Source organism: Rhinolophus sinicus, linkage group LG04 (assembly GCF_036562045.2).
Source record: "Rhinolophus sinicus isolate RSC01 linkage group LG04, ASM3656204v1, whole genome shotgun sequence".
In the NCBI taxonomy this organism is placed as follows: Eukaryota; Metazoa; Chordata; class Mammalia; order Chiroptera; family Rhinolophidae; genus Rhinolophus; species Rhinolophus sinicus.
This window is the reverse complement of record NC_133754.1, coordinates 167,625,457-167,646,995: the sequence shown is the minus strand read 5'-3', so window position 1 is coordinate 167,646,995 and position 21,539 is coordinate 167,625,457. Positions and strand designations below refer to the sequence as shown.

Genomic DNA, 21,539 nt, shown 5'->3' with positions numbered 1-21,539 from the left:
CTTACTGTTACCATGTAGGAAATGGGAATAAAAATTAGCATGCACCTGTACTCTACAGCAGCCAAACCGAAGTGACTTCAAATTTCATGATGTTCCACAATTTTCTATAGCTGGTGGCACAAAACCCTAAGAGAACCTGGGGTGTTTGGTGGATACAAATAGTTCAGCTTTGTTGAAGTATCATTTATCCATTTATCCTTTCAGTAAACATTTACTGAATGCTGGCTATATGCCAGGCAGTCTTCTAAGCCGTAGGGATATAGGCGTGTACAAATAAGTCAAAATCCTGCCCTCATGGAGCTAATACTCTAGTAAGGGAGACATACGTCTGCCTAGTGAGTGAGACCACAAACAAATGAACAAAGATATATAACGGCAGGTAGTGGTCGTTAGGAAGAAAATGACAAAGCAGAGTAAAAGTTGGGAGACCAATGGAGGTATAGTTTAGAGAAGGCAGATGCAGTTAGCATGTTGGGCTCCATAATTGATGACAATTCTTTGTTAGGGAATGCATTGTAGAGTGTTTAGCAGAATCCCTCGCTTCTACCTGTTAGATGCCAGTAGATGCCCTCTTGCCCTACTGTGACAACCGAAAATGTCTCCAGACGTTGCCAAATGTCCTTTGAAGGGTCAGCATGGCTCCCAATTGAGAACTACTGAGACAGGGGGTCAGGAAGTCCCTCTAAGGAAGTAACATTGGAGCACAGATTGCAATGAAATGAGGGCTCAGGTATGTGGATATCTGGGAGAAGGGCATTCCTGGCAAAGAGAAGAGCAGGTATGGCCTTCTCGGCAAAGATAGGAGCTTTGGATTGTGTTCTAAGTGTAATTGGGGGGCTAGTGGAAGGTATTGTGCAGGGTGGTGACATGATCTCAGTTATATTTTAAAAGAATGACTGGTGGCTCCTGTATGGAAAATAGGTTTTCGGAGGTATGAGGGTGACGTCAGGGAGACCAGTTAGGAGGCTGTCGCAGTGGTTCAGGTGACAGATGATGGTGATTTAGACCAGTCGAAAGCATTTGAGGTGGTGGAAAGAAATTGCATTTGGTTATATTATCACGGTGGAGCTGATAGGATTTTCTGATAGTTTGGATGTGGGATGTGATGGAGAGAAGAATCATGGATAACTCCAAGGTCTGGAGTGTGAACAACTGGGTCAATGATGGTGCTATATACTGTGATGGGCAATCCTGCAGGAGGAGGTGTTTCTGGAGAGTCACCATGTGGGAAGGGAGTGGGTGAGATAAGGCCAAGTAAATATGGAGAAGCCAACCCGATGAGACGTGGTCCGACCTGTTATATGAATGACTTCGGGTATTAGTCTACAGATAATAGATTGAGGGATTTTGAGCCAGATGAAAGACGTATATTTTGTGTTGGAAAGCTGTTTGGTAATATGGAGGAAATGAACAAATGAGGGTTGATGGAGAGAGAGTGTTGCGACGGAAGTCAGGGAGATGAGTTATGGAAGCGTTTACAATACACCAGCTAAACCAAGGCAGTGTCCTAGTGATATAAAGAGCAGGAAGAGGACATAAAATACCCATTAAGGCAGTTAAATCGACAGAACGTGGTTATTGATTAAAGGAATGGGAGGATTCTGGATTGACTCAGGTTTCTAGCCATTCACTGGGATAGAGAACAGATTTTATGTAGAGAGCTGGGATGATGCCCTTATTCTTTTCATCATTTGTATTTTGCCTACATTTTAAAAAGGATTTGAAATAGCTCACAGTAAAAGATATATGCTCAATAAACCTATTTTAAATAGGAGATGAAAATAAATATACTAGAAACTTGAGCCAATCCTGTTACTCTAAGCATGAAATGTATCTTTGTACTTCCCGTAAGGCAAGACAAAAATGTAGGAGAGAAAGGGTTATATAATGCTCATTGTTTGTTGAAAGGAAACAAACCAGCTTGTCAAGAGGAGAGTGACTCTTTTTTTCTTAAATTATTGTGTGGGCACTTATACAAAAGATGTTACATAATGCAATGGACAATTCAATAGAAAATGCAGAGATGTTCTTCATATTACTGTGTTGTTTTTTTAGCAACCCTTAATTAAAGCAAGAGTAGTGTTTTGTTTTGTTTTGTTAACAAAAGGGCATCCTGAGTGCTACTTCCCTTACTGGCTTTGTAGCACGTCACTGGCTTAGTGCAGGGTGAGAAACGAGGACATGGTACCCCGACCCCAGGAGACTGTGGTGCTTTGCAAGTACCATAAGCCAAGGCAGCCTCTTACAGGAGGCGTCTTTGGAAGCCATCCGATGTCATGGGTTCCACATACTGTCTCTTCTCATTCGAAGTGTCCTTTCTCATCTTGAGAACTGCCTCTTACAGTCACTCAGGTAAGAGAACGAAAATGTATTTCAGGCGACTCTCCTGCAGTTGTATAATATGGAAGCCCGATTTTCTCTTAAGATGTGCAAATTTAAGACTTAACATCACTCTTCAAATGTTTCTCGCCCACTCAGCCCATAGCAATCATTTTCTCCTCTGGACATTTAGTATTCATTTGAGGGAAATAATATAAAGTATAAAGAACAAGGCTTTAGAGTCAGGCTGCCTGGATTTTAGTCCCAATTCTTCCACTTGCTAGCAGTGGGATATTGGGTAAGCTACTAAACTTCTTAAAAACCTTAGTTTTTCTCATCTATAAAATGGGGGTAATGTTAGTATTTATAGAAGTGTTGTGATCTAATGCATGTATGCATTTGGTACATAGAAAATACTCAATAAATATTTGTTGTCTTTTTTTTTTTTTAATTTTCTTTTCCTGTGTTAAACTCTTGTGTTGAGTTTTTACTTTTTACTTGGCTACTAGTCAAGTTTTATATTTTATATGGGAGCACAATAAGTATTTGTGTTTGACTGACTTTGGGTTTCTGCACTAGCTGCAACAGTCGCTAGTCACACTTCAGTTGAAAATGACAACCAAGAAGCTATAAGACAGCTTTGTGACTTTTTCGGGGAACTGATTTCTGAACAGTCTACACTTTGAACAACTTTATAATGTTAAGGAAGCATTTGACCATGTTGATGGAGCAGACCAAATGTTACCATCCTATGTACTTTATAAGTTAAATGCTTGGGGTTTTGTCACTAAAAGGAAAAGTTAAATAATGCCATATGTGCAGACTCATATGTAATATTTTTGGTGATTGAGAACTACAGGAAAAAGTAACACTTGCAGAGGTACAAAAATAACCATTTTTATCCTTTCAGCTATTACTGATTGAATGCAAACAGATACTTTTTTTTCTGCCCTTTTGGTAGGTACTAAGGTTTAATTCTAACCTCCTTTTTCTCTGTATATTTTGCCACATAAACTTTGTATTCGTTACCTATTGCTGTGTAACAAATTAAGCCAAACTAAGCAATTTACACTACAAACATTTAAAAAAAAATTTTTATTGGGGAATATTAGGGAACAGAAATGTTTTCATTCAAGTCATTGTTTTTCAATCTAGTTGTGGAGGGCACAGCTCAGCTCCAAGTCAATTCGTTGTTTTCAGTCTAATTGTGGAGGGCGCAGCTCACTGGCCCATGTGGGACTCGAACTGGCAACCTTGTTGTTAAGAGCTCATGCTCTAACCAACTGAGCCATCCGGCCACCCCACTACAAACATTTATTACGTCACATAGTTTCTGAGGGTCAGGAATCAGGAAGTGGCTTACGGCTGGTTCTGGCTCTGTGTCTCTCATGAGGTTACACTCAAGGTAAAGGATAGGCCTGCAGTTGCCTGAAGGCTTGACTGGCCTGTACAATCTGCTTTCGAGCTCCTTCTCAAGGTTGTTGACAGGCTTCACTTCTTTGTTGATGGTTGGCCAGAGGCCTCAGTTTCTCCTCATGTATGCCTCTCTATAGCAACGACTGCATACAACACGATAGATGTCTTCCCCCAGAGAGAGAGAGAGCAACCAAAATGGCTAGCTCAGTGTCTTTAAGAACCTAGTCTTGGGAATGACATGCCATCACTTTTGCTCTACCAAACCTGGTATGACGTGGGCGGGGCAAACACAAAGATGTAAATCCCAGGAGGTACGCATCCCTGGGAGCCGTCTTGGAGGCTGGCTTCTACAGACTTCATCCATTAGTAGAACTTTAGCTGTTGCCATGATAGCTAATCAATCCATATCATTGGGTTGTTGTTGTTTTTTTTTTAAATCACTTGGGTTTTTCTGAGTCGTTTCAAATTTCTGTTGTCTGAAACAAAATTTATCATCTCCCTTCTCATGCCCTTCTGATTTCATTCAATTGACTTAGTTTCACAGCCTGGAAGCCATTTTTCCCCCTTTCCCTTCTTATCACACAGTTCAGCTATGTACTAATTTTATATTTTCTCAGTAGCTCCCAAATCATCTTTTTTTATATTCCCATGACCACCCTCCTAGTAAGAGCCTTCCCACTTCACACCCACAATTGAAATTGCTGTCTGATTAGTAGCCTGACTTTAAGTTTCCCCTTTCAGGTCTATTTTATATGCTTCCATCAGGCCGATCTCCCCAATCTTGATTTTTATTACGTCACACCCTGTCCTCTGCCCAGTAAAATCCAGACACTTTTCTCAAGATCCTTAGCCCATGGGCTCATACATTATTGGGTGTCAGTAGTATTGACAAGGGGGCTTGTGTGAGAAAATCAATCCACTATGCACTCAGGTTGTTTTAGGACTTAAAAAATTATCTTGAACTTTGCAAGATGATTAAAACTTTGTTTTTTATATCTTGTTATGTTAAAAGTAAGGTTTAGAAAAAATTACAGCTTGGTTTCATTCTTGAGAGGAACAAATACTTGTATTGTTTTAACTATTGATAATTGCCGTTACAGAGGTCAGCATGTTTTCATAGCAACAGTGAAGAAGAGACTTTTGATAGATGGTTGGGAGTTCATTTGGTAGAATGGTTCATGCTGGGCATATAATAAGTGTAAATTCAAACAGTAAGCCTGAGTGAAGGGCTGCCTGTGGTTTGAATTCTCTGGAGGGATACTTTTCTTTCGTTTTGTTTTCCCATCCAGAACCCAAGCTGACAAACAGACAAACTTGCTTATTGTTTCCAGGTGCCTGTAAATGATTCTTCTAGGCCCCTTTTCACTAAGGATGCCTCCTATTGGGGCCCAAAGCTTTGTCTTCTCTCCCTGGGTGTCCATAAAAACCCGAACCCCTTAAGGTTGTGGAGATAGGCAGTGACACCCCCCTCCCCCTGTCCTCCCCCCCCCACCCCCGCCACACACACACACACATCCTCCTTCCTTCTCCCAACCCTGGCCAAAACCTGGCAGCTGCTCTTCTTACAGGTTCTTTGTAGGTTATTGGCTCCTGCGATTTCTCTTACTATCTTGTGAAGCAGGAGGCTTTTTAGATCGTGTAGTTTGCCATGTCCTTGGAAACAAAAGCTGTGGTTTTCAAACCTGGTGAAGACAAAAATGTTTCACAATTCTTAAAAATGTGCTATTATGTTGTCATTAGAGAGAAAGCCTCATATGTTAGTCTTTGTGCTCATCCTGAAGAAGCTGCTTCTTGTTCCTGAAATAAGACTCCAAAGCTGAATTTCTACCCATCGGGCACATTACCTTCAAGATTAGTCTGGATTTTAATGTAAGTGGGTCATGTTCCCAATTTCACTTTTCTCTCTTGCCTTTCTTGTTAGGGGAAACAATTGCAGCACTTACAGATGTAAGCAGCTTGAATCACCCAGAATCTGATGGCCAGATCACCATTTTTACAGACAAAACAGGAGTTATAAAGGCAGCAAGATTGCTCCTTTCTTCAGTGACGAAAGTATTGTTGCTGGCAGACCGAGTGGTCATTAAGCAGATAATAACATCGAGAAATAAGGTACTTGCCTTTCTGGTGTGTCTATACTGGTCTTTCCGGGTTGTGCAAAAAGTGTTCTTTCAGGTTAATTGTAGGTAATTTGGCAATGCTTGTCTATTTTAATTGTTTATAACTCTAATTGTGTATAGCTTAAAAGTGGTGTTTCTTTATTCCTGTAATTCCGAAATGATGTGTGTCTGGCTTAAACTTTTCCATGCAAATAATGTTTCTTCTCAGAAAACTATCATTTATTTGTTGAGGCTTATTGGTGAAAGCTTTTCATGTGTACAAATTTGGGAAGAAAAGCCAAACACCACGACAATGCATGTAGTAGAAACCTAGTTGATAAAAATACTGATTTTCTCAGTGCCTTTTTTTCCCCCCCGAATCAAAGAGTAACAGTTTATAAGCTTGAGAAAAAAAATGCAATCACCCTAAACCCCAATTATCCACACTGCCAAATTTCTCTAAATATTAACAGTAATCAGAAAACTTAGAGAATAGATTTAAACTCTTAACAGTGGTTCATGTACTGCTATTCCTCGATCACCCAGAAAGCCAGGGTTTGGGTAATCGCTTCTTTCCCTGGATAATTCCCTACACAAGGAGGAGGACAATCAACCACGGTTTGGGGACAAAACTACCTGGCGAGTGCTGAGTGAGTCGGAAGTGTACTTTTGAAGAGAAAGAGAAATTGGAGAGGTGGGTCGGGCAGTGCCAGAGGAATAGGAAAAAAATCCTTCCTCTCTTTGAAAGACGGAGGTTCTGCTCAGCTGGCAATCTGCCTCCTCTCCGATAGTCGCCTGGACTTCCTGAGCTGCCAGGGCAGGTTAAAGAGCCAGGCACCCATCATATCCTCATTAAAAATAAGTAAACACAGGATATCTGTGTTTTCTTTACCGATCTCGGTCTGACTAAAACTAAGCCAGTGCTGTTATTTTAGAGGAAAGCATTTGAAAATATGTTTCACTTCTATTTACTTTACTTCTAAATGTCAAGAGAATGCATGACATTTTCTGTTCCCTCTGCTTTAGGTTCGTACTCTCTGTTCTGGGCAATTAATTTATTTAACACCGGCAGTTCCTGACGGATCCAAAGTGTTTTCCTGCTCTTGAAGTCCCAAACCTCCCTTTCCATTCCTCACTCTGCAGATGACCCTCCCTCCACTTTCCTGGGAAGAATGGGGTTCCCTCAATTCTGGTTCACAGAACCTTAGAGCTTCTGTGTGTTGTCTTCTATCCTCACCCTCTTCCTAGTTCTCTGAAAATTTGATTACCTTAGTCCGACCCATTCCTACCTTCTCTAGAATGTGCTGCGTAAATCATCTCTTGTATATTTAGTCAGCTCTTTCACTCTTGCCTTTTGATTTTCAAGTAATTTTATCCTAAAAATGAATCTTCTCCTAGATGATTCTGACCTTTGAGTCCGCTTCTCCTTCTCCGAGCTCCTCCCCGTCTTCTTCTCGGACTCCTGCCTCTCAGCTTTCCCCTAGAGTTTAAAACGCCTCTTTTTTCCTCTCTCTATTCAGCCGTGACATCTCAGTCTCTTTCACAGCTACACCTGATAATAAAATATTTCTCTGTTTTGCAGGTTCTTGCGACTATGGAAAGACTAGAGAAAGTGAATAGCTTTCAAGAGTTTGTGCAAATATTCAGTCAATTTGGAAATGAAATGGTGGAATTTGCACATCTAACTGGAGATAGACAAAATGTATGTATGTCACACACTTTAAAATCTCCAAATGCATGCGTACTTTTCTTGCACACATATAACAGTTAAATGTGTCTTCACCTCACACTGGGAAAGGGGCTGTTGCCTTCAAGGCCCAACTCAAGTGCTTTCTCTTTTAGGAAACTTTCCATTTGACTTTCGACCAGGGCTCAGACAAATTAATGAGTCATATATATCTCTATATCTCTGTATCTCTGTATCTCTATATCTCTATATCTCTATATCTATCTATCTATCTATATTTATCTATGTCTATAAAGATATATATATATATTTTATAGTATTTTGTTATATTAGGTTGTTGCAAAAGTAATTGCGGTTTAAAAGGTTAAAAACAATTGCAAAAACCACAATTACTTTTGCACCAACCTAATATCTCTCTGTTATAATTCTTTCTGTAATTTATGTATTATTCTGTTATTATAGCTTTCCAGAACTACTCTACATTAGATTAATAGTAATAGCCTAAGCCATTATTTATTTGTATTGGCTATGTGTTAGGTGCTTAATATCCATGAACTAATTTAGTTCTCAAGACATCTGTATAAGGTGGGTATTGTTCTTATTCTTTCACACACGAGGAAACTGAACCTGAGAGGATAATAATCCTTCCCATGGTCACTCTTCCAGCAGATTGAACTCTCTTATGTCTGAGTCTAAAGCCTGTATTTTTCAAACTACACCATGATATTAGTTCTTTATAGGTGTGTTCCTCGATTCAGACTGTAAATTCCAAAGTTCAGGGAGGTAGGAGACTACATTATATCCAGGACTGACTTTTCCTTGTTGGGGTATTTGTGTATGAGTCCATCTTGTCAGCAAGTTAAATACATAATAATTGACCTTTTCTTGAGGTACTTTGATATATTCCAATAGGCTGTGGTTTGGGGCATGAATTATCCTGGTTGTAGCTAGGGTTGGAAGATGGGTATTGGTCTGGAAAGTGGAAGACTATATTGTGGTGCTTCACTTAGTGCTTCTTGGACCACCTGGGTTTTATGGAGCCCTCTGTTTTGTCCTGTGGACCAGCCCTCTAATACATTGAAACGCCATTTTTTTCTAACACTGGCCATCACCATACAATATATAGTATCATGTGTGGCTTACAAGTGTTATGTGTGGCGTACACACTTGATGCATTGTCAACTAGGTGAGTGACCTCAACCTTTATTTTTGATAGATACTCATGATGGATGATAGTCACCTGTAGGACACAGTCCTTTGGGATATGACCTTGTGACCTGAATTAACTTTTGGATCCTGTGCAGTTTCTCATGTACTAGATGTAACTTCGTTTCTTTCTTTCCTATTAAAGGAAGCTCTATTGGGATGCAAGTGAATGAGTGACATTATAGGGATAGTTTCGAGTCTACTATAATAATTTACTAAAAGAAAAGACAAATCATTCCCACACTTTAGGTCTTCATTATTTGTAAGGAAGGGCTTTCCACCCAACTCACAAATGAAAAAAGATTGACCAATGTGGCAGGTGAAAATTATATGTAATTCAGATTTCAGTGTCCATAAGTAAAATTTTCTCAGAACACAGCCATGCTAATTTGTTTATGTATTGTCTACAACAGCTTTCACACTACGATGGTAGAATTAAGTAGTTGTGACATAGACCATATAGTCCAGAAAGCCTAAAAAATTTATTATCTGGCCTTTTTTTGAAAATATTTGCTGACCTCTGATTGATTGATTGATTGATTGATTGATTTTGTGTTTATTATACTCTTGCTTATTTTTATTTTATTACATAGTCATGTATTCTTAAATCATGTATTGTTTAACATTGCCTATTTTTAAACTTTAAAGGGGCAGCAAAAGTCTTCTGGGACTTGCTTTTTTCACTCAACATTATATAGCTAAGTATGAGAAATTGGATGACTGGCTCCAATTTTTCACACTGCCCAGATCAGCACCCTCACCATGGCCTTATCATGGGCTGACTATATCCCTGTCCCAAGACTTTGAGCTTGGCCATGTTGTGTTATAAGGCCTAAAAATTTAAGTACTGACTTACCATCTTGGAGCAGAGCAGCACTGGCCAATCCACAGACCTTCAGCTCAGGCAGAGCTGCCAGCCAAGCTCAGTCTAGATCAGCCGAGATCAGCCGAGTCCCAGCCAGGCTAAAGATTCATGCGAATGAATGATTGTTGCTTTCACTATTGGAGGGAAACTTGGGGTGATTGCTTATACAGCATTATTGTAGTCATAGCTGATCATTACAGCAAAGTTCGTGTATGTTTTATGAAGCTCTGTGTGGTTTGTTCTCCATCATGTGACAATAGCACATTAATGTGTCCAGTTTTCTTCTGATGGGTACCCTTTTGCTGTCATGAACAGTGCTGTCTTGGGCATTCTGGTAAATGTCTCCTGGTACATGTGGGCAAGACGTTCTCTTGGGAATATAGTTTGGTGAATCGTTTGTAGCTCTTGTCCTTATGAGTGTGGTCCTTTGTCTCTGGGAGGGTCTTGAACTGGGCTTGGGTGCTCATCTTCTTCCCAAGCATCCCAGCCTCTGACCTGTGATTTAGATGGTAGTCAGCAAATTGTTATGAGGAACGTTTGGTTCTAGATTTGATCAGCAATATTTGGCACCTTCTATGATAGCACACATTCAATCGAGGGCTCTAAGAAGAGAAACCAAAAGAAAAAAAAATTCAAAATACACTTTTTGCTTCCGAGTTCATAATCTACTTGGGGAAAACTATATATCTACGAAACATCTTAAGAACATTTCAGGGCAGCGATTTGGTTGAGTTTAGGACAAACAAAGCTCATATTGAGATGAATAAGCACTTAGATGGAATTAATCACACATGATCCCTGAAAGAGTTAACTTCTAAGTATCTATTCTGAAGCAAATAGTAGCCCAGAGATGCTCAATAAATAAGTCATTTTAAATTAAGTAAAGCATAGGATGATTGTTTCTGGTTAAGAGTGAGGTATGTCCACAGGGCATGAGAATGTCAGGTGTGGAAGGCCACCAGTCTGAGAGCCACATGGCAGCCTTTCCCTAGGTCTTAGTTCCTGGCTCTGCCGCCTTAATAAGGGCAGCTGTTGCTTTCCACTGTATTGTGGTCATGTATTTAGATTGAAATGGTGACATTTTATAAAACTTTAGTTTTCTTTTTCCACTTTGTCACTTTGTTAACAATGTTACTTACTGTTGAGTATTGTTATTGAGTAAATGATTTTTTCAAGAAATTGGATTGTTCACATGATCCACTGCTTAATGATTTTATTTCATTGTTAGGATTTGAAAGATGAAAAGAAAAAAGCAAAAATGGCAGCAGCTAGGGCAGTTCTTGAAAAGTGTACAATGATGCTTCTCACAGCTTCAAAGGTAAGAAAATTTTTGTTTCACTGTGTTGTAAATTAATTAGAGAACTTGATTAAATGCATCTAATTTATGTAGTTTTTATGTTAAAAAGGTCAAAGTGATCAATTAGACTATCAGCTCTCCTAGCCAGATCGCCGTTATTCTTTAGCAAGAACGCTAGCTTTCCTACCCAGTTCCAAACAGCAGTTAATCTATGAGCCGGCAACTAAGCAGAAGATGGTATATCAGGTGCTGCGAACCCAGGCCTCTCCCACACGGTCACTGCCTGCAGGGTTTTGCCAGTCTCGTTGGGGAGCCAGCACATGTACTCCAGCAAAAGCTAGGCAAGTTAGAATCTGTTAAGTAACAGTGGAGTATGAAGTCAGCCCTTAGTTTGTTTATTCTGTAAAGTCATCTCTCAAATCCTTATCCTACTTTAAACAAAGTTGTCCATCAAGAACTTGTCATCCCAAACAGCAGTGGGCCAGCAAATTGGTGCAGTTCAAGAATGAACTAGTAAACGTCTCCTGAGCAGTTAGTTTAGAATTGCCTTTTCTACTCAGAATATTTCCTCTATGCTGGGGTCAGTGAAGCCGCGAAAACAGAATTCACTGGCACCCACTTGGGAGGCTGTGCTCGTATCTAGACTCTTGAGTAGTTAGTTTTTCATTTACATTAATTTTTTTTCAAAGTCAATGATTCATCCCCAGTCATATATCATCTGTTCATTTTTCCTCATTCTTTTTTAGTTCTTGCACATGTAAGCAACATTTTAAAATATTTTTAATCATGATGAAGATATAGTTGGGTTTTTTTTTTCCAGAAATTTTAAGTAAATTTATTATTGAAGTATAAAGATGTAGTTTCGCACTCTGCCTTTTTCACTTAACCTTGCTATCGCTTTTTACTCATCCTGCTTCCACTTGTAGTGAGGAGAAGCAGCGGGGTGAGCCAGGGACCCAGGAGATTTTGGTAAAGAACCATTTTTATTAGCATGACATGTTCTCTGTAAGATTTTGTGTGTTACCGTATGGATCACATCTTAAAATGGAAAGTTTCAATTGTTTTGAAGACGTGTCTTAGGCATCCCAGCTGTGAATCGGCCCATAAAAACAAAGAAGGAGTGTTTGACCGAATGAAAGTGGCATTGGATAAGGTCATTGAAATTGTGACTGACTGCAAACCCAATGTAGAGACTGACATCTCATCTATCACTATTTTCACTGGAATTAAAGAATTCAAGGTAAGACTAAAGGGAATATATTTTGATTTTTTTCTTTCCATCGCTCTCTGTGATACCTATAGTTTTCTGTAATATTTTAGAATAGATGCTTCATAAAAGCAGACATCGTTCTTTAAAACAATGCCACGATGTACAAACTTTTTTTAAAAAATTTTTTTATTGGGGAATATTGGGGCACAGTGTGTTTCTCCAGGGCTCATCAGCTCCAAGTCGTTGTCCTTCAATCTAGCTGTGGAGGGCACAGCTCAGCTCCAAGTCCAGTCACCGTTTTCAATCTTAGTTGCAGTGGGCGCAGTCCACCATCCCGTGGGGGAATTGAGCCGACAACCTTGTTGTTAAGAGCTCGCGTTCTAACCAACTGAACCATCCGTGAGCCCCTTTGGCAGCTCATTGTCTTCAGTCTAGTTGTGGAGGGCGCAGCTCACTGGCCCATTTGGGAATCGAACTGGCAACTCTGTTGTTTAGAGCTGGCGCTCTAGCCAACTGAGCAATCTGGCAGCCCCACGATGTACAAACGTAATGATCAGTAACGTTTGGCTTAGTGCAGCATGTACAAAGAACACTGGTCTTGGGTTCTAGTAGCTCTCTGGCCCTGATTAGCTATATGATTTAGTGGTAGCCTCCTGTCATCTGTTTAGAAGGCTGTTCCTACTCAGGTCTTTTGAGCAGTGCTGTACCATTCACTGATTTTGACAGACAGCAGGTCATTTCTGCTGGAATCCCAGCTCTTCCCTGTGCTATCAGGTTGATATTTTGAGACAGTAGTAATAGTAATAGTGATAGTATTAATGACAATTAAAAATTTTAAATGATGCATTCTAACATTTATAGAGCACTTACTCTGTGCCAACGCTGTTCTGAGTACTTTAAATGTGTGTGTGTGTGTGTGTGTGTGTGTGTGTGTAATTCTCACAAGAACTACTGTTATTATTCTCATTATACTGTTGGGGAGACTGAGAAACATAGATTAAGTCACTCGCCATCTAGGAAGTGCCAGAGTGGGGCTTTGGATCGAGGCAGTCTGACTCAGGAATCCCCACCACATTAGAGCAGAACTTCTCATCGGAAGTCAGCGAGGTGGTGAAGCTGCTCTCTGAGTACGAGCAGTGTCTGAGTCAGGAGGGCTCTAGGAAATCCTCTAGCATAACCCCTAGCACAACAGATGGGAACAGTAGGGTCCGAGGAAGTTATCTAATGCGCTAAGGGTAACCACCTCTCCAATACGCAGGGCTGCGACAGGGGTGGTGGTGTTTGCATCTTACTGTACTTTGACTTATTGTGCAAAGGTCTAAGTAGGAGCATAGGGTCAAAGAAAGTAATGGAAAGAACATTTATTTTTAGGGCTACTGTTCTTAATAAATATTACCTCATTGAATCTCTAACTTCCTTTTTTAGGTGAATATTATTATACCTAATTTTTGAGGTATAGCAAAATAATCCCAAAGCCCCTGACGTTTTAGTAAGACCCATGGGTTTGTAACACCCGTGGGTTTGTTTATATGTTACCAGTCCTACCCTAAATCTCTTCCTGAGGAGAAAGAAGCTACAAGGAAGGACCAGCCATTTTTTTTTAGTTTTTATTGTTGAAAGGGATCTTACAGATTATTTGTCTAAACCCCTCTTCTTATAAAGGCTGAGGGGGGAGATGTCTTGTCAGAGGTCAGAGGATAGTTAGGAAAACAAGGAGGGTTAGGGCCAGGCTCTTTTGCCCCTGGATGCCACCTTTCTGGCCATGTTAACTAGGGGCAGTGCAGCACCTGTGGCCGCTGCCCACCGCTCTAGCTGCTGACCCTTTCATGTCAGTCATTCTGGAGGGCGGAGCTATTGTGAATAGACTGAGTCTCATCGGCAGTGGTTATCTTTTTGGCATCTTACCTTTTTGCTGATGGAGATTGTAATCTGTAGAGGGAATACTCTACTGTGTTCGGTATTATGAATATATGGACAAGTGTTATAACACCATAAAACCGAATGGCCTTCAAAAAGCAACTCTACTACGGTTAAGTTACCATTTAAAAACATATCAGTGTTCTCTCTAAAGCGAAAAATCAAAACCCCTAACCTAAATAGTGTGGTCACCATGACTTATTTTTATGTCGTAATTCTGTTCAAATTCTCAAATTCTCAGAGCTTTATGGTCAATTCCGTACCTCACTTTTGTATTGATGTTTTCCTAGCTTAAAAAAAAAAAAATCCTATCTACACAGGCTGGAGTGATACTGGAGACAGCTTGGGCCGGGAGGGGACGGGGCAGCAAGCACTCCCCTTTGTCCTCTTGACCTTGCCAAATCTTGATATGTTCGTGGGTCATATGTAAGGATTAACTTGAAATAGTATTTGTGACAGGACTTTAAAGGGCTAAACAAAGGTAAGCTGTCCTCAGCACACTCGTTGAGACCCCAATCATGACCATCACCACTATTGCCTCTTGGCCCAAGTTGTTTCCGTGACGTATTTCATGGGCTAGAGGTTAAAAAAGGTTGAAGAAGATCGTGTATGTTAGAGAGCTGAGAGGAAGATTGCGCCAGGGCACATGTGTCCATCACGTATTGAAGGAACTCTGAAGCACTGGATGGCTGAAGTGAAACGTTGTTTGGGGTCTTGGAGGGTGAGGTAGACAGAGAGGAATATAAAGAGGACCCGAGAGGGTTTTCTGCCGCACAAGGGAAGTTTGGGCTTGGTTTTACAGGTGGTGAGGAGCCAGTGAGAGGGAGGTGGCAATATCGGAAGCTTTGCTTTGCAGAAAGATGATACAGGCCTGTTGGTAGAGGATGTTTTGCTCAGGGAGTTGCTGTTGGGGGCATAAGACAAAATGTGGGGAGACCACTGAGGCGACTAGGAGAGTTGTGCTGAATTCATTAAGGAAAACTTGATGGCTTTCCCGGTCCTTCCCATACACTCTGTGCTCCACACCTTTCCCCCGGGCTCAATTCATGTTCGTAGTTGGGTGTAACGTTTGCTAGGATTTGGCCTCGGCATTTTCTCAGATGCAGATCCTTTATCTGGAGGCTGGTTCACTTTTTTCCTACCAGTTGCTACATGATAATGCTCTTTCTGCCGCAGTGTTCACTGATCTCGTAGGAATGTTGTACTAACAGCCATTGGAGTGAAGCTCTGCATGGCCATTGGTGGCTTCTGAACAGGGTGTCCTCCTGGGCTAGTGGAGAATATAGTCATCACCGGAGGGGGCATTTCCCCTGAGCCCTCAGACAGGGAAAGAAATTGCTAGTGTCTTCCTGGGTGCTGCTAGAAATTACAGTCCATGTGGGTTAGTGGGAACAGTGATGTATATGGATATATATCCTTTTTGTTCTCAGATGAATATTGAAACTCTTCGGGAGAATCTTTGTTTTGAGTCAAAAGAGAATCTTTCGGTGACTTTGGAAGCCATCTTGGAGCGTACAGAGGACTTCACTGATTCTGCCTACACCAGCCATGAGCACCGGGAACGCATCTTGGAACTGTCAACTCACGCGAGAATGGAACTGCAGCAGCTAATATCGGTGTGGAGTCAAGCTGTAAGAACTTCTTTTCATGAAAGTCAATTTTATATAATAGCTTTTCCTTACAGTCTTGAGAAATGTGGAAGGTAACCTAATCACCAGGAATATCGATGTGGTCCAGTGAGACAGGATGTCTCTCTCATTCCTTGTTGCCCTCGTACTTGGCCAAAGCATCCTTGCCATCCAGCACGCACAGTACTCAACATTTCGAGGCCTGTTCCTCATCCTGGTCAGTCTGGATTCTGTGCCACCGTCACCATTACTAGTTCACCCTGTTGTCCTCACTCCTGCACCAAACTCATCTCTGGAAAACTCCTCCCCAAAATGCTTCTTCAAAGTGAAGAGCAGAGGAGTAGACCCTACCTAGAGGTTCTTGGGAGCTGAGTCTTACTAATGGAGCCAGTTAGATGCATGCAATTCTTAACTCTGAGGACAGCTGATTTACAGGCACGATTTAGAAAACTCATTGAGGCCTGGATGCAATGAAGACAATGGTAGATCCAGCTGGCAGGGGAAAGATTTTTTACCCTTGCTCAGATTCCTGGTCTAAGGTTGGTGGGCAGCCTCTTAAAGGGCCTTAGACAGGCCGCTGCTATGCTTAACACATGGGAGGTTATTGGGCAAGAGTGGTACAGACTGATGGGAGTGGGACTACACAGGAAGTATGTACCCAATTTCTTATATAGGCTGGATTACAAAATTGAGAGACAGAGGCATGAGATGCGTTGATTTATTTCTTAGACCTAGGCTATGTCAAAAAAAGTATTTAACATGGTTTTTGGCATGGATAGAACAAATCTGGAAGTCTTGAACAAAAGCTTTGGCAGTAAAGATGAAGAAGAAGGCTGAATGTGGTCGAGAGTATACTGAACAAAGCAGCTGTTTACTTCCTTGTAAATGAATCACTTTATGAACGAAGAGTGGCTATGAATCAGATTTCTCTCCTATTTTCTTGGCATCCCAACATTGCAAATGCTCATGTTGACAGGGACACTTCACCTAGAGTAGCGTGGTGTCAGGGATAAAAGCAATATTTTGTGTTTAGTTTGAATTATCTATGTGATATCTAATCTGAAATACAGATTGCATCAGTGTTATATTTTAAGCCTGACATTCAGTATAAAGAGTTCCCGAGAGGAAATGCTCATCTGTGTTGGGAATCTGAGTTTATCAGTACTTACATTTGCAATTCGCACGTTTCACATATTTTATAAGCACTCAGATCTCTGATTCTGCCTGCCAGATGTATTGTTCATTCATTCATTCATTTCAGTAGTTGTTACTGAGTGCCTTTTATATGCCAGGCACTGGAAATCTAAAGAAGAAGAATATAAAATATTTGCCTGCAAGCATTTTGCAATGTAGAAAAATGTGGGAAGGGGCGAGACAGGTACACAAAGTTTTGTGAAGTGTCCGAAGCGAAGATACAGATCATGCAGTGAGAGGATTAGAAGGAGGATGAATTTTTATTTAGGGAGAGAAATCAAGAAGTCTTCTTAAAGATATTGACATTAAACTTTGATCTATTTGTTCAAAGACCTGAAAACCTCCTGCTTCCCACTGTGCGGTGCCTGGTATTGTGGATTCAGTGGTGAGCAAAATAAATGTGATCCCAGCCTTCATGGAGCTTACCAAAGCCTAGTGGGGAAGATAGACATTAAACAACAACAACCAATCAAAAAATAAATAAAAGTAAATATGTAATTGCATGCTAGAATGATCAGAGAAAAGAGTAGAGTGGGTGAGAAGCCGGTCTGATTTAGATTGTGTGATCTGAGAAGGCCTTTCTGAGAAAGAGACAGTTATGTAAGGACTTGAAGATGAATAGGATTTTAGTTTTTAACTAGGCTAAGAGTGATGAGACGGGCATCCCAGGCAGAAAATTAAATAGTTTAGTTTTACACATGATAAAAATTTATTATTAAAGAAAATTAGATTTTAGAAGTTAACCTGTTTATAATTAGAGTGGGAAAATATAACTAAAATCTTACTTTCCATTCTAACTATAAGCAGGTGAATTTTTAAGATCTATTTTTCTTATAGTTCACAGAATGATACTAAAAATTTATTATAATTTATAGTTCAAGTAAAATTGGAATTACCAGGCGCAAAAGAGGAAGTAATACTACATATGTACTTTTTAAAATTTTTAGCAAAACAAGAAAACAAAAAGCGTCGCTGAAGAACTGGAACTCAGTATACTGAAAATCAGTTACAGCCTCAATGAACTTAAGAAAGAAGTAAGTATAGTTTGAAATCTGGCCCCTTTTAATTCTTTGCTAATTTTCATATTTTATCATGTGTGTGAAATGCATTGGTATTAGTATGTCCCTATGCCCAGAAAATAATTTTAAGTTTTCCTTTCACCTAGTTTTTTTTTTTTTACAGTTTTTTTATATTGGTTTGAGAGATACAAAACAGCATAATAATTAGACATTTACACCCCTCACAAAGTGATAACCCCCTCAGTCTACTACCCCTCTGACATTGTGTATAGCTGTTACAATTCCATTTACAATACTATTGACTATATTCCTTATGCTGTAGTTTACATCCTGTGACCATATATATGTATGTGTGTGTGTATATATATGTGTATATATATATGTATATATATATATATTTAATCATAGTTGACATTCAATATTGTTCTACTTGAGCTTCATGAACTAGTTATTTTGAAGCCACTGTTGTATTAGTGCCATCACTCGAAACTTGTACATGAATGTTCATGCAGCTTTATTTAAAATAGCCCCAAACTGGAAACCACCTAAAATTTCATCAACAGGGGAACTGATAAATGGATTTTGGTAAAAGTAAACCAATTATTATTCAGCAACATAAAGGAATGATATCGATATAGATAACAATATGGATGTCACAATGTTACACTGAGCGAAAGAAGTTGGACACAAAAATATGTGTGTGTGTGTGTGTGTCTCTGTATATCTATAGATATATATGTATATATACATATATACAAATAGATAGATGTAGATATATAGATACAGTGTATCTGTTTGGAAGAAATTCTAAAAAGGTCAAAACCGATTTATAGTGACAGAAATAGCAGTGGCTGCCTGGGGTCAGAAGTTGGAGGATGTTTACTACAAAGGGATGTGGGAGGGCTTTTTGGGTTAATGGAAATGTAAATATTGATTGTGGTGGTGCTTACATGGGTATGTATGTTTTTCAAAGCTCATCAAACTGTACTCTTGGTACATTTCGTTGTATATAAATTATACAACTTCATAAAGTTGATTTTTAAAAATGCTCGTTTGGTTCCCTGAATGAAACGTAGTCATCCCATGACTTACTCGGTCACTCTCAGGTCATTGAAAGTCAGTTGAAGTCAGGGGTTTGCAAGCTGCAAGCAGGAAAGTGTTGGGGGACACAGTGTTTCCCATTTGCTTACATGTTGCCTGCTGTTTTTTCACTACAACAGCAGAGTCGGGTAGTTGCAATAGAGACCATGCCTGATGTAAAGCCTCAACTATTTTCTCTGGCCCTTTGACTGAAAAAGTTTGCCAATCCCTGCTCTAGGTCATAAAACACAATCTCAGTTCAAAGATGAGAATGTTCACTCCAATATAGTAATCATTACATTTCAACTTTCGTTCAGCTTCTCTCCTGTCTCCCACTCCCCCAGCCCCACCAAGGCCTTTTGGGGAAAGGCCTTGTCTCCTTTTCACGGTCTCTTGTGTCTTTTTCATGCCCTTTGTCCCGCTTCTAGTTTCTGTTAACTGACCTTGCCCGGGGTGGCACAAGGAGAGAAGAGAGGAAGTGTGTGTGTGTGTGTGTGTGTGTGTGTGTGTGTTGGAGGGTGGGGGAAGGGGGCGGAGAGGTCTTCCTGACTGGTGCCCTTGTAATATGCTTTGGGCTCAGTAGAGGTTTTAAGCTGACTTTCTCATGGATTTTTTTTTTTTTTTAATTAGTTCATTTATTTATTCTTTTCTTTAGATTCCACATGTAAGTGAGATCATGTGGTATTTGTCTTTCTCTGTCTGACTTATTTCACTTAGCATAATGTTCTCTAGGTCCATCCATATTGTTGCAAATGGTAAGCTTTCATTCTTCTTTATGGCTGCGTAATATCCCATTGTATAAATGGATTCTTGAGTTTATTCTTCAGTCGCTCTCCTGTTGTCCCCCGCTCCTCCCCTTACTACAAGTCCATGTCACATTGTTCCCTCTGCTTTGGGTGTGCCTGAAAGTGGGACGCAGGTAAGCACCATCAGCTCTCCAAACAGATCCTCCTCACAAAAACCTCTCTTCTCCCTTATCTCTCATTTCTTGATTCTTTTATATTTTTGAAGTGGGTCAAGGGCTCAAGAGAATAAAACTGGTTTTTGGCTGTTTCTTTTATAAATTATGTACACGATGATCTGTTTCACATCTTACTTGGTACCGACCTCTATGGAAACCTTCATTTTAACATCTTGTTAATCATAGAAGAATATGGTTTCCTATGGTTTTTAAAAAGCCTTCCCATTTTTCCCAACCTACTCAATTTTAACGAAACTATTGTTTAAAACCGTGACTATCACTACAGCAAAAAATCCTTTAGTGATGGGCTTCATTTTCTTTACCTTTGAAATGGGAATAACCACATCAACCTAGGAGAAGCATTTTTATAAGGATTACGGGAGATAACGTCTATAAAGCTTCTGTCACTACACCGCACAGAGCAGGAACTTCGTGTTACTTGCCCTTCCTCTCTTAGGATTGTTAATAAGTTGTGTCTAAAACAATCTGTGAAATTTATGTGACCTTGGGCAAATCACTCAGTCTCTGAGGACCTTTTTTGTAGTTTGTAAAATAAAGGGCCGACATTAATATTCTCTAAGGCTAAACAAAATCTTTTAAAATTGTTACGTGGCATTTAGTTTCCAAAAGAAAGTATGCTGTTAATGTCTTTGTTTCTGACTGTAATTATTCCCACTTGATTGCATGAATGTGGACTACTCTATTGTTAATTTTGTAGAAAGTCCTATAATTTGAATCGACGTTGGATTACTTCCAGGAAAAAATAATTACTTCCTTCAAATAGGCTTAATTCAAGGTCAGATTTTTCTGGGGACAGTGTTGTTAAAAATTGTCTCTTTCTGGAGAACCTCAAAATAAACTGTCACGTCGTTATTTTAAAAGGCAGGATAAGGAGAAGATGTTGGAGTTAATAGTACCCAGAGATATCCAGTCTGAGGAGCCATGCTTAAAATCCATTCCATCCAAAGTCAAATAAAACCTTGCGGTTTTTGTTACCTAACCCTTCATCTGTCATTTCTCCTGTGACCCAAGAGTTAGAGAGTAAAGTTCTGACAGCAATTATAGGTAGATTGTAACCCCTCAAGGGAAGGGTTCGTGTTCTACTTATCACATATGTCCAACTTCTGTCCCAGTACCTGCCAGGATGTAGATATTTAATAAAATTTTGTTGAATACCTAATTGACTGAATCTTACATTGATACTTTTTCAAAAGTCTGACAAAAAACTTACTAATGATCACAAACTACTGTTTTATTTTCCTCTTAGCACTTTGCATACTGTTCTCTTAATAGCGTTCCATTCCTCACTAACTTTAAAAGTCTCAGAAGCATCTTTTAAGGTAAGAGAGAAGCTGTGTGGAAAAGAGCTGGTTGATAGGATGAAAAAGGGACCAGCCTACTCTGCCAGGATGATCAGTTCGTCTTCCACAAACAGCTTTACTGTCAAAACCAGGGGATTCAATAATGTCGCTATCATTGTGCCCTTGGGAGAACTTGCAAGCTATGTAACTGCTACTATTACCACAGGGAACTTGACACTTTCGCTTCAGTCAAGGGGAACTGTGTTGAGGGTGCTACTCTTTTGTGTTTAAAATGATTATGGGGAGCTTGGTCACCAAACCTGAATGTTGGTTGTCTTTCTTT

At 39.9% G+C, this 21,539-nt stretch overlaps 1 protein-coding gene across 1 annotated transcript in view; it reads left to right on the top strand.

Annotated features, from left to right (window-relative positions):
- CTNNAL1 (catenin alpha like 1) overlaps positions 1–21,539 on the top strand; it is a 60,990-nt gene that overhangs the window by 19,209 nt on the left and 20,242 nt on the right. Inside the window, exons 3-8 of the mRNA XM_019734180.2 lie at positions 5,657–5,844; positions 7,414–7,533; positions 10,818–10,907; positions 11,956–12,126; positions 15,444–15,644; positions 17,783–17,869. Coding sequence (XP_019589739.2) covers positions 5,657–5,844; positions 7,414–7,533; positions 10,818–10,907; positions 11,956–12,126; positions 15,444–15,644; positions 17,783–17,869 — 857 coding nt within the window. The remainder of the gene's footprint in view (positions 1–5,656; positions 5,845–7,413; positions 7,534–10,817; positions 10,908–11,955; positions 12,127–15,443; positions 15,645–17,782; positions 17,870–21,539) is intronic.